The 22885-nt window shown below is 47.0% G+C and overlaps 1 protein-coding gene across 3 annotated transcripts; it reads left to right on the top strand.

Annotated features, from left to right (window-relative positions):
* The first annotated feature begins 249 nt into the window (after positions 1-249).
* On the top strand, positions 250-19269 carry LOC121593761 (phospholipase A1 3). Of its 3 annotated transcripts, none has more exons than XM_041916434.1 (8): positions 250-349; positions 2643-3020; positions 3427-3568; positions 11111-11171; positions 18036-18165; positions 18245-18852; positions 18928-19084; positions 19160-19269. In XM_041916434.1, the coding sequence occupies exons 2-8, from the start codon at positions 2995-2997 to the stop codon at positions 19245-19247; spliced, it is 1212 nt and encodes a 403-aa protein (XP_041772368.1). In that variant the 5' UTR covers positions 250-349; positions 2643-2994; the 3' UTR covers positions 19248-19269. The 3 variants fall into 3 exon arrangements, with proteins under 3 accessions (XP_041772368.1, XP_041772361.1, XP_041772376.1); XM_041916427.1 differs by lacking the exon at positions 250-349 and adding an exon at positions 2401-2512; XM_041916442.1 differs by lacking the exon at positions 250-349 and adding an exon at positions 2401-2512 and having other exon boundaries at positions 3430-3568.
* Positions 19270-22885: the final 3616 nt, after the last annotated feature.

A 22885-nucleotide genomic window follows, 5' to 3' on the forward strand; every position in this document is an offset into this window, starting at 1 on the left:
GCGCTGTTTTAAGGCGAATCCCTTGTTTATGGAGCTGCTCGTGTCGTTGACCCGCTGAGTGGCTGGGTGGATCTGGGATTCTGGTTTTGCTGGTGCGCGGGACTGTAGACACGCTAGCGAGGGAGAGCGAGACAGCGAGCGATCAGGAAAGTGTAGCAAGATAGAACGGACCGGCGGCCGGGCAGCGACTAGATATATACTAGGTAGAAGTGCACAGATTATCAGGAGTTCAGAAAGCGCTCGCCGCTCTAGACGTGCAGATCACACATCCATCCCCAGGGGAAGTCTTCGAGAGTTCCTTGGACGTTGGACACACGCGCTGAACAAAGCACACCACGCACAGAGAAGGGTAAGTTGTTCGCACAGTCAGGTACGGTTTATTGGCTGGTAGGATAGTAGGATAGGGGGAGAAGCAAAAAAAAAAAAAAACAATGTCCACTACAAAGCAACGCACTACGCGCCGCGTGTGGATAAGCCGGTACGGTACGTGCGCGTGCGACCGGCACCAACACCGAATGGGCGAGCCGAGCCGAAAGTAACACACCCGATTGGAAGAGAAATTACACGTCCATCCCATCGGGGCCCTGTGTGGACAATTTTACCTTTCCGTACGGAACCGATCGGAACCGTGATGCCGACGGTGGCGCGTGTCTGCGTGTGTGCGTGTCGAAAGTGGGTACGGGCGTTACGGTTTGCTTACTGTCACAACAAAAGAGGCACAGCGCGCACCATTCCCGCACCGGGGAAAGATCCGGCACACCGCCGTCTTGCGCCCTGCGCATCCCGGGAACAAAACGGAACAAATATGCGATGCAGCCGAAAAGGGGGTGGGCAGGGGGGAATAGCGAGACGGAGCGATGAAAACCTGTTGCAGGTGTTTTCGTTTTGGGCGCGACAGTTTTTCGGCGATGGGAAAGGCGAAGACGGGCGAATAATACATAGAAAGTGGGTAAAAAAAAAAGGCAACAACACAAGACTGAGACTCCCGAAACCGATCCCGAGCCCGCGGGAGTCTGTGCCGGACGCCCAGTTGAGTGTTGCGTGTCGCGCGTGGCGTAGTGGTGCGTTCTACAGCGCAGGCAAAACAAAACAACAAAAGCGGTGCCAAGTCGTCCAAGGGTCCAGGCAGCACGTGCGGATTTGTCGGGCGAATTCAAGTGGACGTGTTCTTGCGCTTGGCGAACCAGGGAGGACGGCGGACGCGGTGGAAGCTGCGCAGGAAGTAAAGTGTTGAGGTGCGTTGTGAACACACACACACACACACGCGCATACGTTGGTTGGAATGCGCTTTTGATAAATATGTACACAACCGTCGGGTTGGTCGGGTGAGACGTTTGGCAGAGCTTGGCCACATGCTGGCCTAGCCGCGCGAAGATCAAGTTCATGGGTGCGTCACCCCCTCCCTTGCTGTGCAGGTGTTAATGCGATCGCGGATCGCAACGAGCGAGGAAGAGGGCGAAAAAAGTATGTCACTGATAACTGTGTTTGTGTGCAGGTGTTAGTCGCAACAGAACAAACGAGAAGTGATAGAAGAAACTTCCAAACAAACAAAAAAAGGGAAGAAGCAACATTGAAAAACAAACTGCGTGGTTCCCGAAAAAAAAAATCAACAAACCCCGCCACCGGTTTGGCCGGTATGTGTGTCAATTTAATGTCGCTCGGATGGCCCACCAGCATCGGCGCCCTTGCGGGAGAAAGTGTCGAATCTGGGCGTTCGTCGCCTCATCTCCAAGACAGCTCAACGCCGCGCCAAGTCGCGCGCTGCCTACTACAATCAAAACTCTGCGATTCGCAAACAGCCGAGTGCGCGCGTGTGTGTCGCGATTGAGGTTTTCGGGTCGGGTGTCTGAGATCTAGCCTTAGAAGAAATGCTCCCAGCCGACAACCACCAGTTGACACCTTTTCGGCGCGATCGCGCGCCGCCACCCTAATGCAAATGAGTAGAAAGTACGGCCCAAGAATCTGGCCGCGTCCGGCTCCAAATTCTCGAGCGCGGCCCGATCTCGCTGGAGCGTTCGAGAAACTTTCGCGCGCAAATGTTATTTGAAGGTTATCGGGCCCGGGGCCAAAGCACGCCGCACTGTGCAAACTCCCGGGCGCGCGCTAAACAGTGCGGAGCCTTGTTCTAGATTCTGGATTGAGGTGCTGGTTGTTGTTCTGTTTTTGGCACGTTTTTTGGGGCGTCGCGTCGACCGATGAGCTATTGATACAGGTTGTCCCGTCTCAATCTCAATCGATACGATTCATTCGCCCGCGCAGCGGATCCGGTTGGAGTGCATTGTAGTTTGTGTGTGTGTTTTTATTTATTATTTTCTTATTGGGAGCCAAAACAACAATGCTGGCCACTTTGCGCAAAGCGATCAGCACGTGCCGAACTGTATCAACGAGGCTTCCCGCAGGGTGAAAAAGGGCTTCCTTAAAAGCGGCCAGCGGATCGCACAGAACCGACAGTTTCGAGGAAGGGTTTCGGGTGGTTACATAAAGGCGAAGTTCGCTCCAAACGGCTGTGCAGGTGTGAAATCATTTGTCCCCCCAAAACTAGCGTTTCCCGTATAATTGGCAGCTGGAGCTGGAGTGCCGTTGTGTGCGATGATTTGAAGCCGTTTTATTAATTTGTGTCCCCCTATTCTTACCCCTTACAGATACAAACTGATCGATTCGTTCTACCAAATGCCTGTACCGGTGGTTTGTCGGTGAGCTGAGAATTCACAAGTCAAACCTAGCCGGCGGAAGAAGGAGAACGCAAACGGCAGCTAAAGTCCTGTGCTTGCAAGAAGAAGAAGAAGAAGAAGAAAACAAAAGTGATTACACAGAGAAAAGTATTTCCCCGCGGTGGAAGTAAGTGTCGAAAGTGTTTGTGCAGACGGCTTGCGTTGACGGTTGAGAGCAGAAATAGCGTAGCTGCCATTGTAAAGCAACAAGCCAACAATCCACCTACAAAATACACCCACAATCAAACCTCGGAACCCTCACTACGATATACATCTCGCAAGGATGAGGAAATCATTCACGAGCTTGCGGTAAGTAGCGGGAGTGAAGCGCTAAAGCACCTTTCCAAGCGAAGCGAAGAAGGACATTGTCTCCTTTCTCACGGACGCCTTTTCCTTACCCCGGGGGTCGTTGGTCCCGGGCGGTTTGGCAGTTTGCAACACACACACACACACACACACAAACAAACCAACGGTCGGAAAACACTTCGTCCCGCCCCAACACACCGGTGCAACCCACTGTCCCACTGCGAGCACTGGCGAGATTTGATTTGGCGCCGGTTTACAGCATTTTTGCATAAATCAACGAACGCTTACGGGGATTCGCTTCCACATCCCACCCATCGCATCCCGGCGATTTTCCACTAACACTGCTTTCTCTGTGTTTTTGTTCTCCCATTTCCGCCCCGGGTCCGGCCACGCCCGTCCCAACCCCAAGCAGCAGGGAGGAACTTTGCATTTTTCCCATCACACATGTCGCCCGCTGGCTGGCGTACGGGTTGGCAGTGCTGCTGGTTGCCGCCGTTGCACCGCTAGCAGCGCCCGTCAGTGCCGCACCGTTCGATTTTGGCATCAGCACGGTAAGTAAGAACGATCGCGGGTTGTGGGCGGGAAGAAACAAAACCGGGACTAAAAGCACACAACAAAAAAAGGCCAGCTCCAGTGGCCAGCACAGTTTTGTTTGGCACCTGCCATTTTATCCTGCCTGACAACTGTACTGCTTTTATCGCGTTTGTGCCGAGGGTGATATTGAAGGTGCATTTCATCAATTTGACAGTTCACAGCTGGACGTGGTCGGCCGTCAAATAATGGGGTTTTTTTTCGGCGGAAACAGTATTTTTATGATTTGGGCAATAAGTATTGCTTTTACCCTCCAAACTACCAAGGTGACGTTCGGTGGACGATTCTGCGATAGCAGAGCTTTGGGCGTTTTATCGAGCTTAGGCTATGGTCTACCCTTTGGGCACTTTGTGTAGTTGCACAATTAGTTGCCAATCAATTAGAAGATTGCTGCTTGCTGTACACGAGCCTTCTATGCCCAGGTGAAATTTTCTTACAAATTCCAACTGGCGGTAAAAGTGAAGAATTTATTTTTGTTATAATTTCATTTATTCTTACTGACATTACGTCTTAAAGTATTACAGTTGTTGGCACAAAAATTTGAACATAGCTCATCTATTTTTGTCCTTAAGGTACCACTTGTTGACCATGGGTCACAATTTTTGCCTCTAAGGCATACATTTTTTTCGTTTATTGTTTTATCTACAAAATGTAAAGTTATGTCCAAAACTATTGAATTGAAGTGAAGTTGTTAATTATTACATTGATAGAATTTAAAATATAACCGTTTTTCTGCCAATTTCGGAAAGTTTAATGAGGTGAAAAAAGCTGGCAAGAATTTCCTGGTGTAAACAATGGCTTTAGAATTCATTAAAAAAATATCGTAAAAATCAATCAAGTTACATGGTTTTTGCAGTATTTTGGTTATGTCAAATAATAGTTGTCATATATAAGCTCAACATGATTCCTACTACGGGCAAACATTGATGCCTTAATTCCACACAACCTTTTCTCCGGTAATATGTAATTTCTAAAGCCCTCAACCGAGGAGTGTTCTCGGTTGTTTTCCCATTTTTGTTGACATATTGCCAAATCTTGTCATTTTGCCACAGGCCAAAATTCAGAGCAGTTCACAGGCTGTACATAACCGTACCATTTTAACACTTCTCAACAATAACTGAGCTAAAACTCACAGCTGATCAGATCTTTACTGAGCCATAAACCCTAGATATTAGGCAACATTCATTTATTAAGGCGAATTATTTATATTTTTAATTTAATTACTAGCCGATACGGCCGTATTTACAAGGCGCTATTTATTACAAATGTTTGAGATTATTGTTTTATTCGTAATGGAAGAATGTGTTTTGTGCCTTTGCCTGTTAATGATTTTTCATTGTTTCCATTTGCCGGCAAATTTCTCAGCTAAATAATATTCATATGTTGTTGAAGAGATTGGATCATTGGAAAATTGAAGTTTTTGTCAGAATCGATTATGGCTAGCTCGGCAGTTTTCTGGAATCGATCCCAGATAGTGGATCCGGAATCAGTTTCCAGAATCGATTCTGGAATCGGCTCCGAAATCGGAATCGGGTCCGGAATCCGAATAGGAATTGGTTTCGAAATTGGTTCCGGAATCGTATTTGGTTCCGGAATCGGAATTGGTTCCGGAATCGGAATTGGTTCCGGAATCGGAATTGGTTCCGCAATCGGAATTGGTTCCGGAATCGGAATTGGTTCCGGAATCGGAAGTGGTTCCGGAGTTGGAATTTGTTCCGGAATCGGAATTGTTTCCGGAATCAGAATTGGTTCCGGAATCGGAATTGGTTCCAGAATCGGAATTGGTTCTGGAATTGGAATTGGTTCCGGAATTGGAATTGGTTCCGGAATCGAAATCGGCTCCGAAATCCGAGTCGGCTTCGGTATCTCCATTAGAATAGGCGTTTGAGTTCAATGATGCTACGTATCGATAGCCGCAAAGAATAAAAATTTACTTGTAAACGATCCATACTCATAAAGATTCGCGGGTTGATTTTGTTTCTGAAACTTTTTATTTAATTTGAAAAACTGATTCTCATTCTGGAGCTAATTCCATTTCTGGAGTCAATTCTGTTTCCGTTTCCGGAGCAAACTGCGATTCTCAGGTAAATTCCGATTCCGTAGCCGATTCTGATTGCGGAAACGATTCCGTAGTCAACGCCGAAGTCATCTCCGGAATCGGAATCGATTCCATCATCGGAATCGGCTTCACAATGGATTTCAAACACGGTATCGGAATCGAGTGGGTCCGATTCCGAGCGCCAACTACTATTCTAAAGCAATGATTTAGGAATGATTTATGGTATAAATTCAAAACTTTCTTTAAACAATGTAACGTGTAAGGCAACATTGTAGGGACACTCTACTGAAGCTATGCATACCATTTGCAATAACGAAATGGAAACTGACCTTTTCCAATGGTCGAGTAAAAAAAAGGCAAAAGGCAACCGTTCACCGATGCGTTTTTGCGTTGTTATTGCAAAGAATATATTAAATTCTTTTTCTCCAACGCTTCACAATCACACCACGCTCGACTTCAACCACCGGGCTCCAGTGTGTTTGTGTGTGTGTGTGTGCAAAGTGGCCAACAAGCACCGCACCAATTCGGTCGGATGTCATCCGCCAATGCAGTGCGGGAGCAAGAGCGAGTGGAGCAAACTTGGCCGCAACCAGATCCAGAAACGTTACGTGCAGTGGTGTAGAGCACTTTTGAAGCATGTTTTGCGTAACGACTTCCTCGCCGATTCGGCTTCCCCCCTTCCCACAGAGCTGCGCCCAAAAAGAAATGCTTCACTGTATTAAGAACTTGCGAGCGGGTGATTTCTCCCTCTCCCCTGTCTCTCTCTCTGTGTGCGGCGCCCGCTTTGCTTTCGAAGTGCTGGCGCTGCAAGCACTCGCAATGTACATCACCGTTCTTCGGTCCGTGCGTTTGTCCGGGGCAAAACGATACTACACTGCATTCGTATTTCATTTTATGTGTTTCTTCTCCCCGGCTGGAGCTTCCCGGGCTAGTTTGAAGTCATCCCTTTCCGCCCCAAGACCGCGGCAAAAGCAGATTGTGTGTGTATGTATGTTGTGGCTTTTTTCGTGGGAAGTTGCCCGAATCTTTCAGCATTTTGCATGCATTGCGGCACACATATACTCCTTCCGCTCCTACCCCAGCAACTAGACCCCTTAGTGGTGCAACATGTGTGGAGAGGAAACGAGAAAGGGGTAGCATACAGCACACGAACAAAAAAATAGCGCCAGAGCAACAGAAACAACGGCACACATCAAAAGCATTGCTCGGGATAAGGAAAAGCTTGCAGGAGCTTCCTTTGGTCGAGAGGAGCCAAAAAAAAAAAAAACACTAAAAAGAAACAAAACAAAAAAAGGCAAACGAAAAGAAAACAATATGAAATTTTCTTAAACAGGATTGCGCACGGACGCGCACAAGGAAGACAGATTGAATTGGTCCCCTCCACCCCCGCCACAAACACATTCTACCTTGCTTTACATCCTCCCGATTACGTGTGGGGCGAGCTGCTCGAGCACTGCACCTGCTGTCGTCCTGCAGGAACGGCACGGTAACCGGGGTACCAGCCGTACCCGGGCGTACCAGGTGGAATGTAATAAAGTTAGGTAACTTATTGAATATGTTTGCATGATTGATTCTCGAGTGGCTTTATTGGACAGGTTACTCGCTCGGCACTATGAAGTGTCTCAGCCGTGGACGGGCACGGTGGATGAGCTTGGGACAGAGGGGGGGGGGGGGGTGGATGATGAGCGATGAACGGATGAGCGGATGAGACGAGCAAACGATGAGACGAATGGCCAGCGATGGTTTGTGCTGGGATTAGCTGTAGAAGTGGATTGTGGCAAAATGGAAAACGGTAAGAATCTGCTGGCAGGGGGGGGGGGGGGGGAAAAGGATGTGAGGTTGTTGTTTTTCCACATCCTCTCAACATGGGAAAGGAATAGATTGTTGCAGCTTGCATGCGACTGGGCGGAGAGGAAATTGCAAAAGAAATGTAACATCTAACACAGATCAGTATTGCATTTTATCGTCGAATGATAAACTTGAGTTGTAAAAGGGTTGCAAATTAAAAAGGTTACTTTGGTTTGTTTAAAATCGGCATTTTGCAGCATAAATCTAGGCGCAATGGTATTTTTGATTTTCCGTCTGGTAGCAATACATACACCCAGGCGTTTCGGAATGTGTAATTGTTTATATGGTAACAAAGCATACATCTGGGCGTTTTGATATTTGTTACTGCCAGTGCTGCAAAATGTCATGAGCATCACGTGACGATCACCACCGAATAAAATGAATATATCCGTGATAGCTTGATGCTTAATGAAAGTGCGTCATGCCATTCCTAACGGAACATGTGAGTGCTTAGGTACAGCGCGACACTCTGACTGACAAGCATAATCATGGTTTTTTCTGGCTGTGAGCAGTGCTGCCAAATGTCACTCTTTCAGTCACCAACACTCATGACAGAAACGAAGCTCGAATCTGCTCACATTCACAACTGTGATAATCAGAGGTGAGACTCAAACAGTTGGTGGATCACATGCTTGGTGACATTTTTGTTGGCACCAAACTCTCGGTCACTCACATGGTCTTGACAATTTTTCTTGACAATCTTGCGACATACTTGGCGAGTGGTGCCGAGCAACCAAATAAGCATGCTTTCTCGCTCTGTCTGGTTTGATGATCTGTCGGATCAAGCAGAGCGAGAAAACATGCTCGGTTTGTTGCTTGACATCACTCGCACGTACCGGTTATATCTCATAACTATTGTGAACATCGCCGTCATAAAATATCGCGATTAAGTGACTGACCAAAAGTTGGGTGTAAAAAATGACCCATATGATGTGATGGTCGCAACAACTGTTTGAGTCTCACGTCTGATCATCGCAGAAGAGCTCGTGACGCTGACATAGTTTTGTTTCAGCTGGAATTTGTCATTACTATGTCACTGATATTTTGCAGATCTGATCACAACAACAACAAAAGTCATGACAAAGTCAAGACTGATCTAGCGTTGATTGCTATAAAGTCACCAAGTATGTATTGGTCACACCAACTGTTGGAGTATCACATCTGATTATCACAATTGAGTACGTGACGCTGACATGGATTTTGTTTCAGTCAGATTTTTTATGACATTGACAGTGACAGCACTGGTTGCAAATGAAGAAGGTCCCCTAGATTTAATTAAAAATAGGACTTTGCAGCATAAATGTAGGCGTTATGGTAGTTCAAACTATTTATCTGGTAGCAATGCACACATCTAGGCGTATTGGAATTTTTGTTGTGCTGCTTTGGATAGTTTTCAATGCCTATTTGGGATACATAATGCAAGCTGCATATTGTTGTGGTATAAAAGTCTATTTTTTAATGTTTTGCTTCATTTTTAACACCTCTCGGTGGAATATATTTGGTTGAAAATCATAACAATGGCAAAAAGCATGCTCAAACTATTTTCAAGCCTGCTTCTAAGCGTGAACCGATACAAACTAGTTCATGAGTTTTCGAAAACGGGTTCGTCCCGCTGAACCGTTGCAATGCGTCCGTAGCCTCGGAAAGGGAAAAAGGATCTTCCCTTTTTGCTAGCGTAATGTTTGACAGCGGAAAAGGAAAGCAACAAACGGAAATTGAACGATTTATGTGCTACGGTACATCCGTGCTGTACCCAGTAGCGGCAGCGCTTGATTAGTGCCGCTCGACCTTTCCGCGACTGCGATGGGTGTGCTCCCGAGAGGAAGAAAAAATAAAGAAGAGAAACGGAACAATGTTTCTTCCAGTTTACAAACTATTGTAATGGAAGCCGTTCGCACCTGTTCCGGCTCGGACGGTAGCCAATCCATAATTTCGATAAAGCGCTGCCAGCCGCCACTGTCCGACGCTTCCCAGCCGGGTGGCGTTTGTTTTCATCCCCTTTGCCCGCTGCGAGCACTCAGCCAGCATCCAGCATTGCTCAACAGGTTCCCGAGATTTAATTCCACTCCACCACCCCAAACAGGGACAATATAAAAATGTCGGTAAAGGAGGAAAGAAAAAAAACAGGAAGCGTACCATGAGAAATGGCTTCGTGTCGAATCTTGAATCATTGCCATCTCTCATCATTTCCCGGGGCACTGCTGCAACCCCCGTCTCGACACATTCGCATCGCAACACACGGGCGTGGGAATTGTCGAGAACGAAAATGTCATTTCCTCAACCTCTCACCGCAAAAAAAAACGGGGGAAAGCAGTGCGAGGGCAGGCCAATGAACGGTAAAGGACACATTCCCTTTATTCTCGGACGTCAGCACAGCTGGGCGATTATTTTCTATTTCCTTCCCCTTTTCGCCACCGCGCCTGCCTCATCAGCCCTCCTCCTGCGGCCTTTCCGTTGGCACGTAACGTAACACCAACACCAGCTACTGCTACGCCCGGTGAAGGTGGCGCTGAATTCCCGTGAAGATGTTCTTTCTATTAGCCGCCCGCAGCGGCAAACCCGAAACCGTTGCTCACACTTCATCTTGCCGCATTTTTCACTGACCGGGGGGGGGGGGGGGTCCGGACGCAAGGAGGCGAGCGGGTGCGCTCACCGCCTCAAGGTGCAGCAAGAATCTAAGATAATATTGTCCATTGTCATCCTAATATATCATTTAGCGTGAACGATGGCAGGGAGCCGGGCATTTCGAAGCAGCAGCAGCAGCAAGACTGTGTGTGCAGAGAGAAGGGGAGAGAGAGAGAAAGTAAAGAATAGCAAAAAATAGCTCATCGTTTGGCGGCGGGGTAAGCTCCGTACGTACCCGCCGAAGAAGGAAGGACTAAATCCTCCCGGCTGCTCGCTCGCTCGGCTGTCTCATAAATTCGTGAAGTTTTCGCTCGGCAAATCCCTACGCCCGGCGACTCCACCGTTGCACACCGGCGTGGAACCGGACTGGCAGGGACGTTTGGGATAATCTTTTCTCCTCCACCTCACCTCAGTAATTTCAGCCCCTCTCGCCCACTTGGTGACGGGCGCGCTTGTGTAAAGCGGTTCATAATATAATCCGTTTATTATTAAAAAGACGCCGGACAAAAGAGTTGCCAGAGCGCCCCTGTTTCGGTTACTACTGTTTGCCCGCGCGAAGCGATCGGCGCAGTGGGTGGGGCGGTGTCTGTCCCGATCGCTTGCTACTGTTTGCCGTTTCGCAGCAAGTTATTAGTGGCAGACAGGACGGCGCTAAAATGCGCTCAGCGTGCAGTGCGTGCTGCCTTGCTTGCGATGTTTGTCTTAATATGGTAAGCAGGATTACTGCTGCGTGGATTTGCGAACACTTGTAGGCTTAATTTGAAGGTAAAACCAATCAACTGGGAAGTGGCGGTAACGCATTCTAATGGTATATTAATGATATACGCCTAAAGGTATGCAATGCTGCTCACAAAATGTTCTTATTTTACATTTTCTAAAGCACAATGGGGCTGTAAGCCACACAGGAAAGGATAACATTGAATGTGTAACGCTCTTTAACTTGTATTCTCTTTCTTGCCTCCACTTCCAGAACTTCTCCTCCTCGATGGCCGATTTCAGCGCGCGCCAGGATGACTTACTGCCGTTCCTTAGTAAGTAGCTCATGCCTCATCAAACGCATAATCAATATGAATTCGTGCCCCTTTATCCATCTTGAGATCGCCGCTCGTTACTGATGATTTGCTTGCCTGCGAAGGAAAACACATACGTCACCGCAAGCTACAGCTCCGCTGCTAGGAACACATTGGCCTCTCGCTCGCCCAACCACGCTTACACCAGCAGGGAAATGTTTTTCCTTTTTTATTATTATGCTTTCCACTGCTACCCATCATCGGTAGAATGAACCGGGTCGGGCCGTACCTTGAACCGGTTTCGCCCGGGGTCATGTTTGCAAGGCGTCAAATGAGGATAACATCACATCCACCCGTCGAACGCCGGAAAACGTTAACGCGGAGCCGAAAAAAGTGTCGTTTGATCGCGTCGCGTCGCGTCCAATCGCTCCAATGGTTGGCATTGCTGGCTACCACTCTGCCCGGGAAGCAGTTTTATTTAACCTCGTGCTGCATTAAGGATTAAAACGATCTGTTCTGGCTGGGAAGCGATACGCGAGCGTTTACAGCAGGCGAGCAGCAGATTATGCTGCTACATTTTGGTTCGCTGGCCGGACGGCCCGCTCCGCTCTTCCGGATGCCGTGCATGACTGTGAGTGTCTGTGTGTGTGTGTGTGGGTGGGAGCTTTCGCAGACCCCGGGAATGATTGCTTGTTAAATTCTTTCGCTTGACCGCATTGATCTGTACGACTCTGTTACCTTTTCGGTTCGCTCGTTAATTTGCGGACAGGCAGGGCAAAACGGGAAGGCAGCGAGTGCGCGGATTGTTGGAAGCGCGAACGGAGGACGGCCACAATGTGCGCGAGATGTGTTGCCGTTTTGTATTTAACGAAGCAGCAGCAGCAGCACCAGCTCGGTGGCAGTGCATCGCACACTTGCTAGCGGTTCATTATGGGCGAACAGTCGGCGGGACATTTTCAGCATAATTAAGTGCATGAAAGTATGCCCGAAATTTCACGTCTTGCACAGTGGCGCGGCAGTTAGGCTTGCTAGTTAGGGCCTATCGGAAGGGTCAGCCTAAAGCGCTCGTAAAGTTTTAACGAAGCAGAAGTAATGGGTGTGTGTGAGCATGAGGCCACAGAAAAAAAGTAGATAAAACAGAAAGTGAGTGAGTGAGAGAGAGAGAGAGAGAGAGAGAGAGAGAGAGAGAGCGAGAGAGAGATTCTAAGAAAAAGAAAAAGTACAGTTGATGAACGTTTGCTTACATGCTGATGTCCTCGTATGATTAGGAGCGAAATGTTACACAAATTGCATAAATTTCGGCGTTTGCTTTTGCTAAAACAGTGCCAGATCATTCATTTCAAAAAAAAAAAAAAAAACGATAGTATCGGACACAAGCACACTACGTAATCGTTGAAAAAAATTACTCATCCACGTATGTGTCAGTAGAATCTTTTCCGTCGACTTCAAGCGATTTCGAGCGACTTCGCCCTCTGGTTAGCAGAAGATAAGCGGTGTGAGGCACGTGGTTCACCTTTTTGCGTCGTTCCCGTTCGTACCAGCTACCAGCTTTTTTTTTGCGGTGGTTCACTTTTATTGCGCCACTCATCGCTATTTCATATCGTGGCGCCCCTGGTCGTGAAGCACATGTAGCTGGGTAGGTCGTCGCCGCTCCAGGGCCGCGCGAAATATTTAACAGACGAATTGGTGCTGGAGGTGGTGGTTTCTCTGCCCACCTAACCCCATCATTCGAGACACACACACACGCACACACCGATCCAGGCAGTACCGGAAGATGCAAGTGAAAATTGCTTCAGCAGCGCGAGACCCGATGATGGACTGGTTGAGGGCGTCTTCCTTGGGCAGGCGGGCATCGGACCCAAAACCAAGGACCCGCCGACGTCGCTCGCAACGTACCATTAGGTTTGGGGCATCTCCCCACCGTGTGTGTCGGTTCCCTTCCCTGGTGCAGACTGTATCCCCGGGTAGCGGGGTTGGCGTGGCAGATTAATCATACCGCCGAGGGTAATATTTTTGATTTATTAAATTCAAATGAAGCCAGCCGTAAATTGTAGCGCAAACAAATAGATTACCGTGTTGTGCTGCCAGAGAGAGAGAGAGGAGGGAAGAGAGGGCTTCTCAGGTCTGCCAAAGTGTAGCAATATGTGCATGTGTATCTGTGTAGGTTTCGATCGCAAAGCGAAAGAGCGGCTTGGTGCGCTGTCCCGTTTGCAAAACCGTTGCCCCATTGCTTCCTATGCTCTTTTCTGCAGCACCTCCACATCCCGACACTCGGCTCTAACAGGGCAAAAGGGTGCAAATCTTCTGTTCAGAATGTTGGTGTGTGTGTGTGTGTGTGAGAGAGAGTTTTTGCACTCTCTTTCTTTCTTTGGACGGCTGACGGTACGCAATTATGATGAGCTAACAATCACGATGCAGGAAGCATCTATCAAAGCTAGGAAACGCTGCCGGAACGCACGCCGGCAGGCGGCGAAGTGGAAAAATAGATTCCACCGTGCGTAATGCTATTCATTATTGCCATTGACCCGTTGGCGGTCGGAAGCTTCGGTTTCGGTTCGGTGCCTCCCACCTAGATGGCGCGGGTTTGTAACGCTTCGACAGGAACGCGTGTTTGCAGCAATTCAGGCGCTTTTCTTTCTGCCCTCGCCAACAGCAGCGTAAAGCTGGTTAAATCGGCTCTCTCTCTCTCTCTCTCTCTCTCTCTCTCTCTCTCTCTCTCTCTCTATCTCTCTCTTTCTCTCTCTCTCTCTCTCTCTCTCTATCTCTCTCTCACCCAAACGATTGTTTTGCGTGTTGATTTGCGCTCTTTGCATTATTATCACTTTTTGCCTACGCAAAAAGCCCGTTAGGTACGAGACGATACTGCACTCGGCCTAAAAATTGTCATTTGCAAAAATGGACAGCATCTTGAGGCCTTGGTTTTTGTCATTCGCCTACTTTTGCTTTGGGACAGAGCAACCATTTTCTTACGTACAAGCTCACGGGCGACCTGTCCGCATGGAAGCGACCGATTGTCGGATTGTAATCGGAAATGAGCCACCCAACACTTGCTGCAAATCGTTTCCGCAGCGGATTCGCTTTTGTAATGCGAACCCGCCTATCAGTTCCCATGGCATGAGCGGGATCGGTCCCATTTGCGACGTAATATTTCATCAGTATCGTTCCACTGTTGTGTCCATTGTACGTGTGCAAGCTGTACAATAGAGGAGAGAGAGAGAGAGAACAAGAATGTAGTGAAACAAAAGGAAAAAGAACGGTTAAAAAATCGGGTGTAACGTGCCGTTAAATACATGCTGGCTAGCGCATTGTGCCAGCTCCAGAGCGCTGGCTACTTCAGTTTCATGCAACAACAAAAAAAAACTGCAAAACAAAACAACAAATCAACAATTGCCGGCAGACAAACAATCGAAAAAAAAAAGAACTATCTTACATGCTGCACAAAAAACAACGCTCGGCAAACAAATCTCACAGCCTAACGCTGCTTGGAAAATGTACTTGTTTTCCCTTTTCTGTTTTTTGTTTTTGTTTTTTGAGCTGGTTTCTGTACGTTTGCACATGATTCCTCCGCGCGATGGTGGACCGGGGGAGGAAGTTTGATGACCGTGGGGAGCACAAACATATTTCCCACGATTGCAACTGGCATCCCCCTGTGGTGCTCGGGATCTGGTGGATATGCAAAAATTGGGAGGGAACAAAAAATAAAAAAAAGCTCCAACACTGCCTAGTACATAGTTCAGCTTTTGAGAAGCCCTATCCCCCTTTTGCCGGTACAACGCTGTGCGGTGCGAGCGGCAGAGTAAATGATGGGGGGCCCCGTTTGCATTGGGGCCTGCACGAAGGAGCGGGTAGAAAGCCAAACTGGTCAAGCGGTATTGAACTGTCCATTGTAAAGCTGTTGGTTTCGCTCGACACTCGTCTTTGTTTTGGGCTTTTTTTTTCGCGGAATTTTCTATCCTTCTACCTACGAACGGAGCAGGGAAACCAGGGGCACATAAATTTTCGCTCCATTCCTATGCCACTCTTCCCTGCCAGGAGGGGCAGGCTGCAGGGTGGGTCTTGCGCAGGGTAAAATTTTGTCGAAGAGTAGTGAAGCGTTTTTCTTTTCTGTGCTGTGTTATTTCCCCCACGTGATTGTTTATGCTAGTCAGTGCTTTTTGCTACCGATTATCTTCCCTTCGCCGCCGCTGTTCGGTTGTTCTGCGGGGCCTCGCGGGCAGCGGGACAGTGTAGCTCTCATTACTCCCGCTCGGGACCTGCAGGGCGCCCGGGCCCGGGTCACTCGGATGGCAGGTTACTTATTTTAAACGCGCCGGTACACGGTTTTTGTGGAGCTATTGCGTCCGCGTGATGGATTCGACAATTGAACGAGCCCGAACCATGCCCACGCCGGGCTGTCCCGGGGTTGACATGATAGCTCTGCGAAAGCAAGTCCTTTTTTATGTTTGATTATTTCATAGCAAAATACATCTTTCAAAATAAACATACACAGGTGTTTGAAGGTGTAAGTATGGCTAGTGTAACAGGTTCGACTGTATTGAAGAATCTACGTCATCCATCAGTGGCTATAAAGTTAAAATTGAACCCTCGCTGTTTTTTGTCGGCATTGGTTTAGCGACTCGTGAGTTATAAATATTTATTTACTGTATTTTTTCTCCCTATTTTTCTAGGTGGATAATAACACATTTTTATTATGTTTGTTCCACAATTAAATACATTTTTAAAATCAAATCTGTCCTAAAATTGGAGTCAAATGACATATTACATACTTTTAGGCGTTCTAGTGCTTACGTTTGCACAAAAAAGCTAATTATAAGCAAATTGCATACCTGCAGGCGTTTGGCAGAAGATAATCTTTGCTTCAACCCTATAAGGCGTCATGCATGAATAACGTAACGCAAAAATTGTAGATTTTCAACCCCCTCCCCCGCTTGTTTAAAATACTGTAACGTGGGAAGAACCCTCCCTCCTACGAAATGTATCATCTAATGGAATATTAAATTGTTTAAAATTAGAATTATTGTAAATTTCTCTATGGCGTCATCCACGAATTACGTAACGCAAAATTTGTAAATTTTTGCCTCTCTCCCTCCACCAAGCAAAACAAACTGTAACGTTGGAAGAATCCCACCCCCCTCCCTCTCTCAAATTGCGTAGCAAATGGATCACACCCCCCTCCAACTGCTTAGTTTTTTTACAAAACCAGATTTTTTTGTGATTTTTTCTTTTCTACTTTATGCTGGTATATTCACATTTTTTAAATTAACCAAAACAATACATTATTTTTTATGTAAAGAAAAGTTGCTCCATGCAGCAATCAAATTCAAAAGGATTCTGATAATCGGATCCTCAGCACGGTTTGCAATGTTCTTGCATCCTCATCATCAGAAGCGTTTTTCATCCAGCCATCTTCCTGGCCCTCCATTAATATGTTCACCTTTCTAGACATTTTTCTTTGTCTTTCGATGTTGTATCATTATCAAATTGATTATTCTGGACAGAACATGTGATGTTTAATATGTTACGCATGTCTTACAAGTTACGAGCAAAATCGGTAATGTTTGCAAAAGTTTCGGCTGCATTTTTGATGTATTTATAAAATTACAAGCAAAGATCAACTCAGACGAAAAACGGCTGACTGCATCAACTCCACCTCCAATGTTTTTGGAAACGAATTGAGTTTGTAAGGAGTTGGATTGCTATAACATCTGTTTACAGCGTTACAGTTCATTCTTGTGCCATTTGCTTCCAATTGCGTGTCGTCACTTGCGAACCGCATGCTACTATCATCAAATGCCTGCCTGTACAATCGAGTGGTCGTCGCAGTAACGGAATGCAACGTTACAGCGACGATCATGTGTTAAATTTTTCCGTCCGTCCGTCCGTGGTAACTGAATTCGACGGACCAAATAACGGACTAACGGTCACAAGTAAGGAGATCTTTTTTAGACTGGCATACCCGCGTATGTTGTTAAGTCACGAAGAAGAATCCTCGTTTATTACTTATTTGGTATTTTAAAAAATCAAACAATTTATTTAGCGTTAGATAAAAAAGGTAAACTCCCCCTCTTCCCCATGTAACAAATCGTAACGTTTGATGACACCGCCCTTCCCTCCCTATCAGCGTAACTATGTATTACGTAATTGATGGATGACGCCTTACTGTGTTGGGATCGGCGATGATAAACAAAACGCAACTGATCCGTCATTGTTTGTGTTTTTTCCTCCCTATTATGAAGAGTGTTCATTAAATACGGCTGGGGCGAAACATATCCATGCGCGCGATCCTAGTGCACACCGTGTGCCGATCAAGCCATCCACTCGACCAGGTGATTGCGAACCGAGCGCACAACAGTACATTTGCTTCCCATCGTCACGGTACTTTTGTGTCTGGCTGAGGGTTTTTTGTTTTGTTTTGTTTTTTTTTTGTTTTTTTTTTTTGCTGGATCTCTTTGCCATTCCTATTACACAGTGCACCAGAGTATCCTTTTTATCGTGAGTTTTGCATAGTATCTACCCCTCCCTCCTGGTCCTCCTTTCTGGCTGCCACTCGTAAGTTTAATTTGAAGCCTATTTCCATTCCCACGTACGTTTCTATCGTGTTCAGTTGCACTCGGAGCGCCGGTACGCTGATGGGGCCGCTGAGCATACTTTAAGGCGCATTCGTGTGCTCGCACCGGCTTTCAATAGTCGTGCGCGTATCGGGCGAGCGCTTTTTGCCCCTTTTGCCCCTTATCGGCAGCGATCTAATGACCACCGGGCTGGACCGTGAGTGGCTATATCGTTTTCCCTCCGCAGCTGGTGAAGTGTGGCTTCGGTTTTGGATTTGAGTTTTAATTTTTTGTTGTTTTGCAATTGTTGTTTTTTGTTCCTTCTGTTCGCTTTCAGCCGCTGACCAGGACGATCTGCTTGCCAATCGAGTCGGCACCGTCATCGGAGCGTTTGGCAATACGCTCTCCCAGCTGCTGTTCGGCACGAATGACGTCAGCACGGATGTAACGTTCTGGTGTGCAACGACGTAAGTATGCTGCTACTGCTGCTGCTGCTGCTACTGGTTGGTGGTTTTGACGTTCTCGTTTCCGTTGCCGTCCCGCCAGCAATCAGCCCGAGTACGTCCAGGCGTACGTGGACGATCCGCGCATCACGCAGAAGCTCGACCCGTCCAAACCGATCGCCTTCCTCACGCACGGCTGGACCGACAACGTGAACCGCACCTGGGTGAAGCAAACCGTCGCCGACTACGTGCGGCTGATCGGTGGCAACATCTGCGCGGTCGACTGGAGCCCGCTGGCGCTGGTCGAGTACAATCTGGCCGCCCGCAACACGCCCAAGGTGGGCCGCTACCTCGGCAAGTTCGTGCAGTTCCTGCTGACGAAGGGCTTCAGCATCAACCAGGTGACGCTGGTCGGGCACAGCATGGGCGCGCATATCTCCGGCATTGCCGGCGCGTACCTGGGCGGCCAGGTGCCGAGCGTGATCGGGCTCGATCCGGCCGGGCCGGCCTTCACCAAGCCGATCCCGGTGTCGACCGACCGGCGGCTCGATCGCACGGACGGCCGGTTCGTGCAGGCGATCCACACGGACAAGAACATCATCGGCACGACGATGAACCTCGGCCACCAGGACTACTACGCGAACAGTGGGGCCAGCCCGCAGCCGGGCTGCGAGTTCCCGCTGGTGAACAACGACACGACCAAGGCGTACCGTAAGTGAATGAAGCAATGGAGCAAGCTGAGCGAAATGGTCCTAAACCGGTGCTTCCCGTTTCGCACCTACGCAGTGCAATTTATTTGCAGCCACTTCAAGGCGGTCGAATACTTCCGCGCATCGCTCGATCGGCAGAACATATTCGAGGGTACGGCCTGCTCGTCCTACTACAGCTACAAGCGGAACGATTGTTCCGCCGGCACCAAAGATGACTTCGGTCTGTTCAATAAGTAAGTGAAGCCGTTTGCAAATCGTTTGCTTGTGCTCTGTGCTCAATTTCCGGTTGTCGTTTTTTTTTGTTACAGCAAAACTGCGTCCGGTTCCTTATTTATTGCAATCGACAAAACTGTCTACCCGTACGCACGGACAGTAGCTAGGAGTGCAAGAAAATAAAGCATCTATTTGTTACCGAATACTTGTGTTTGTGTGTGTGTTTTTTGTAATGCAGTTTTTCGAAAAATATCACCCTTTTAACTGTTGGACCTTAATTTGTCTGCTATGATAAATTGCAGCCCTAATGTATGCAACCCTCTGTACATTACTGTCTTATTAATGGCATACTTTCTGCTCGAACGACATTTCAGAGGAACCAAAGAGTGGAATTGCTTTTTTTTCGCTCATGCTTCGCCACGTAAACGCTGTTCTGAAGTTCTGAAGAACTAAGCGTAATTATTTTCCGCTCGATAAACTATCCTTCAAATGCTTTAACGGGTTTGTTGAAAACATAAGCTTGCATTTTTTTCTCTCTCTCTGTCTCTTCTGTCAACAGCACTGGTCGGCAGCCCCGCCATTAGATCAAAACTAACTTCGCACGTCATCGTGAGCTGCACCTTCGGCGTCTTAATCCTGCCCGCAAAGCCCGACTGCTGCCGGCAGGTCGAATCTGGGTGGTAATTAATTCAATAATTAATTAGTCGTAAAATTAGTGGCCTGATCGTCTGTTGATTTGCGCCCCAGCACGGCAAGCCGAAGCGACAGTTTTACTACGGAGCGTCCTAAGGGGGGGGGGGCGCTACGGGCATGTTTTTGAATGCGGCGGGCACTTTTGGGAAGTTTGGCATCCGGATTGTACCGGCCAAAGTCAAAGTTTCGTCGTCTGCGAGTTGATATAGAGAGCGGGTGGGGAGGAGGGGGGGGGGGGGCAGGCAAGGTGCGTCGAGCGATTGGAGCACGCGAATGAACCGGAAAATTTGACCATCGCCGCACGGGGGCGTTTGGCACGCGGCGCGGCAACAGCGCGAGCCGGAAAATAGGGAACAGCCTGGCTCGCTGCTTTGCGGTTTGCCAATGGTGTGGATGTTACTTCGGCCGTTTAATGCCCGGGCAGGCTAATGGAAGTGAAATGGGAACGATGGGCACGGCGAGGCGGCAACGGTGGGGCCTCCGTGTCCATAAATACTGAAACAGAAGCACTGGGCTGGAGCATCATCCCTCCCGACTGGCTGGCTCGCGTCGAGGGGATTGGTGCGCCTGGCCTGTAATGTGCCTATCTTACCGCTTGCCGCGGATCGGATTTTGCGCTACCGCCAGCCACGTGCACAACCGCGGCGGCGGCAGGATGAAGATTCAATTAAAGGAATGATTAATAATTAGCAGCATCTAATAAGCCTGGGCCACATTCTCCAAGGCGCGCCCGCTAATGGATCGGACTTCGATCGATCCGAGCGTTTTGCACCGTCACCGGTGAGCTGCGGCAGGTAGTGCGGCGCTGCTGATGAGGTAGTAATGCGATTGGTAATTGGTTTCCAGCTGGATGGTGGTAGTAAGCGGCGGATGGTAAGAAAATGGAGGCGATTTTTAGGTGTTTCCTATTATCTTTTCAAAACACAACACGTTACTGTTGGATGGATTCAACAAAGATTCATTTTATTGCTAGAATGTTGCATCATTTTTGAGCTCCAATAAAATATTGTTAGAAACATTTAAACACTGTTTACTCACTAATAAACGTTTGGTGTTCAACTGCACATTGTTTGCAACTGATTGCTTCGAGTTCGATTTTATGGTTTTTATTATATTTTACTGAAATTCTAATAAAGCTATGTGCTGTTGAATTTCTACACGCTTTTATTTCATGATTCGCAAAAAATAGATCAATATTCAACAAATAGTTCAAACTGTGGAGAGTTTAACGATTCTAGCCAGCTTTTTTGTATGGAGTTTGACACTTGACGGCTGAAATCATGCCAACACTTCATGAAAAACCATACCGCAATTGCTGATACGTCGCCAGCTTGATAAGGTTAGCTCATAAATGTTTGAATTTGTCTTACTGGATCATACTTATTTTGCAAAGAAATGTTAAAGAATGTTAAAATCGATAATTTTAAATAAAAAAATAAAGTACTTGTGAAATATATACACGCAAAGGAGCCGGTCGGTTTGCAACGGTGTTTTCGCTTGTCCTTTCTTGTACAATAATTCGAGTACCTCATGCAATTTCATAGCCTACGAGTAGTTTGGTGTCTATAACCGAGTCTCGTTGGCTGAGATTTCAACCTATCAGCTGTTTATTTTGTATAGCAGTTTTCGAGCAGCTATCAAGGTGGTTATATTATACAGGTGGGCTTATCCCAAGGTATATTCATTTAGAAGGTTGATTTTGATCGCTTCTACTTCTGAATGAAAATTTGAAGAGTGTTTTGTGTGTTCGTCAAGTTACCAGAAAGCATGTTTGAGCAAAAATTTTCACCCGTCCTGTCATAAAGTGACGATCAAATTAGGTTATTAAAAACAGGTTATGAGACCACCTGGTCTACTCACCCTTTGAATCCAGATTCCACCACCGGATCTCGTTAATACACCTTGGAATAAATGTAAACACGACCTTGTTTTGGCAATTTTTTCGAGCAGATACTCGGATCTAGCTCTAGTTTTGAGATTGAAACAATCTAGGCTGATGGAGTGATGACATGACAACTGGCAAACTCTATAAAAGCTTAGCATCGTGTAAGATCCCATTGATGTTCGAAAATAATGATCCCAATTGTCTTCGATTTCAAAATTGCCTTGAAAATGCACAAGTCCCATGTGCATGTTTCGTGTGTCTAGGAAAAATGACGTAATTTATCATTTCAGCTCTCAAAACATGGTATAAAGAAGACGTTTCACATGGAAAAGACGCGCAACCGAGGAAAGCTCCGTAAATCTGTGCTTGGATATGTAAAATGCCAAACGATGGTTCAAGCCTCACATGGACCGTCCTTTCGTAGCAAAGCCTGAACAATCGGCTGCGTAGTACGGAATAAATCTCGAAAGCCTCTAAAGGTCATCATATCCGTGTTAATTGTTACACCAAATAGATGAATAAGAAGGATATAGGAGACCATTCCCATAGCGTTCTCCTAAGCCGAACGGTCCCCTTACGAAACCTTTTCCATGAATCCCCAATCCTCGAAGCCGTCCCAAGCCGTCGAATCTTCATAATTTTTAATGATGATTAATAATTTTTGTTTTGCGTTTGTTGTGTTTCATGTTTTGGCTTAAACATTAAAAAGTGTATTTTTTAATGTTAGAAATATTCAAATGTTTATGTTATAAATTATTAATAAAACAGATAAGCATTACTTTTTTGCTATAAAAGTATCTTAGAATGGAAATTTGCCATATAAATATCCTCAGCGTGTAATAATTATACTTGCCATAATTTCACCGCCAAGTCGGACAGAAAAAGATTTCCTATTCGTATCATGCTAGGAGTCTTCTATTTCGAACTATTGTCATTAAACCTAGTAGCATCCTAGGGCCATATCCCTTATGTATTACTGAATTTAGGTCTGCGAAATTTGGTTCTAATGATCTACTCTACTGAATGAGGAACTCGTATAGTACATTAAACGATCGGGCGGTCTCAACGCCATCAACACGAACGACTCAATAACATGCCCGTCATGGGTTAAAGCCTAGAATGGACCGTGCCCCCGTAGCAAGGATTGACTATCCGGCTGCGTGGTAATGAATTAAGTAAACGTTAAAGAGTAAACTGACCAGTGAAACTTTTATTCATCTATTAATGTTTGTATTCAGTTCTT

Source organism: Anopheles merus, chromosome X (genome assembly GCF_017562075.2).
Source record: "Anopheles merus strain MAF chromosome X, AmerM5.1, whole genome shotgun sequence".
Lineage (NCBI taxonomy): Eukaryota > Metazoa > Arthropoda > Insecta > Diptera > Culicidae > Anopheles > Anopheles merus.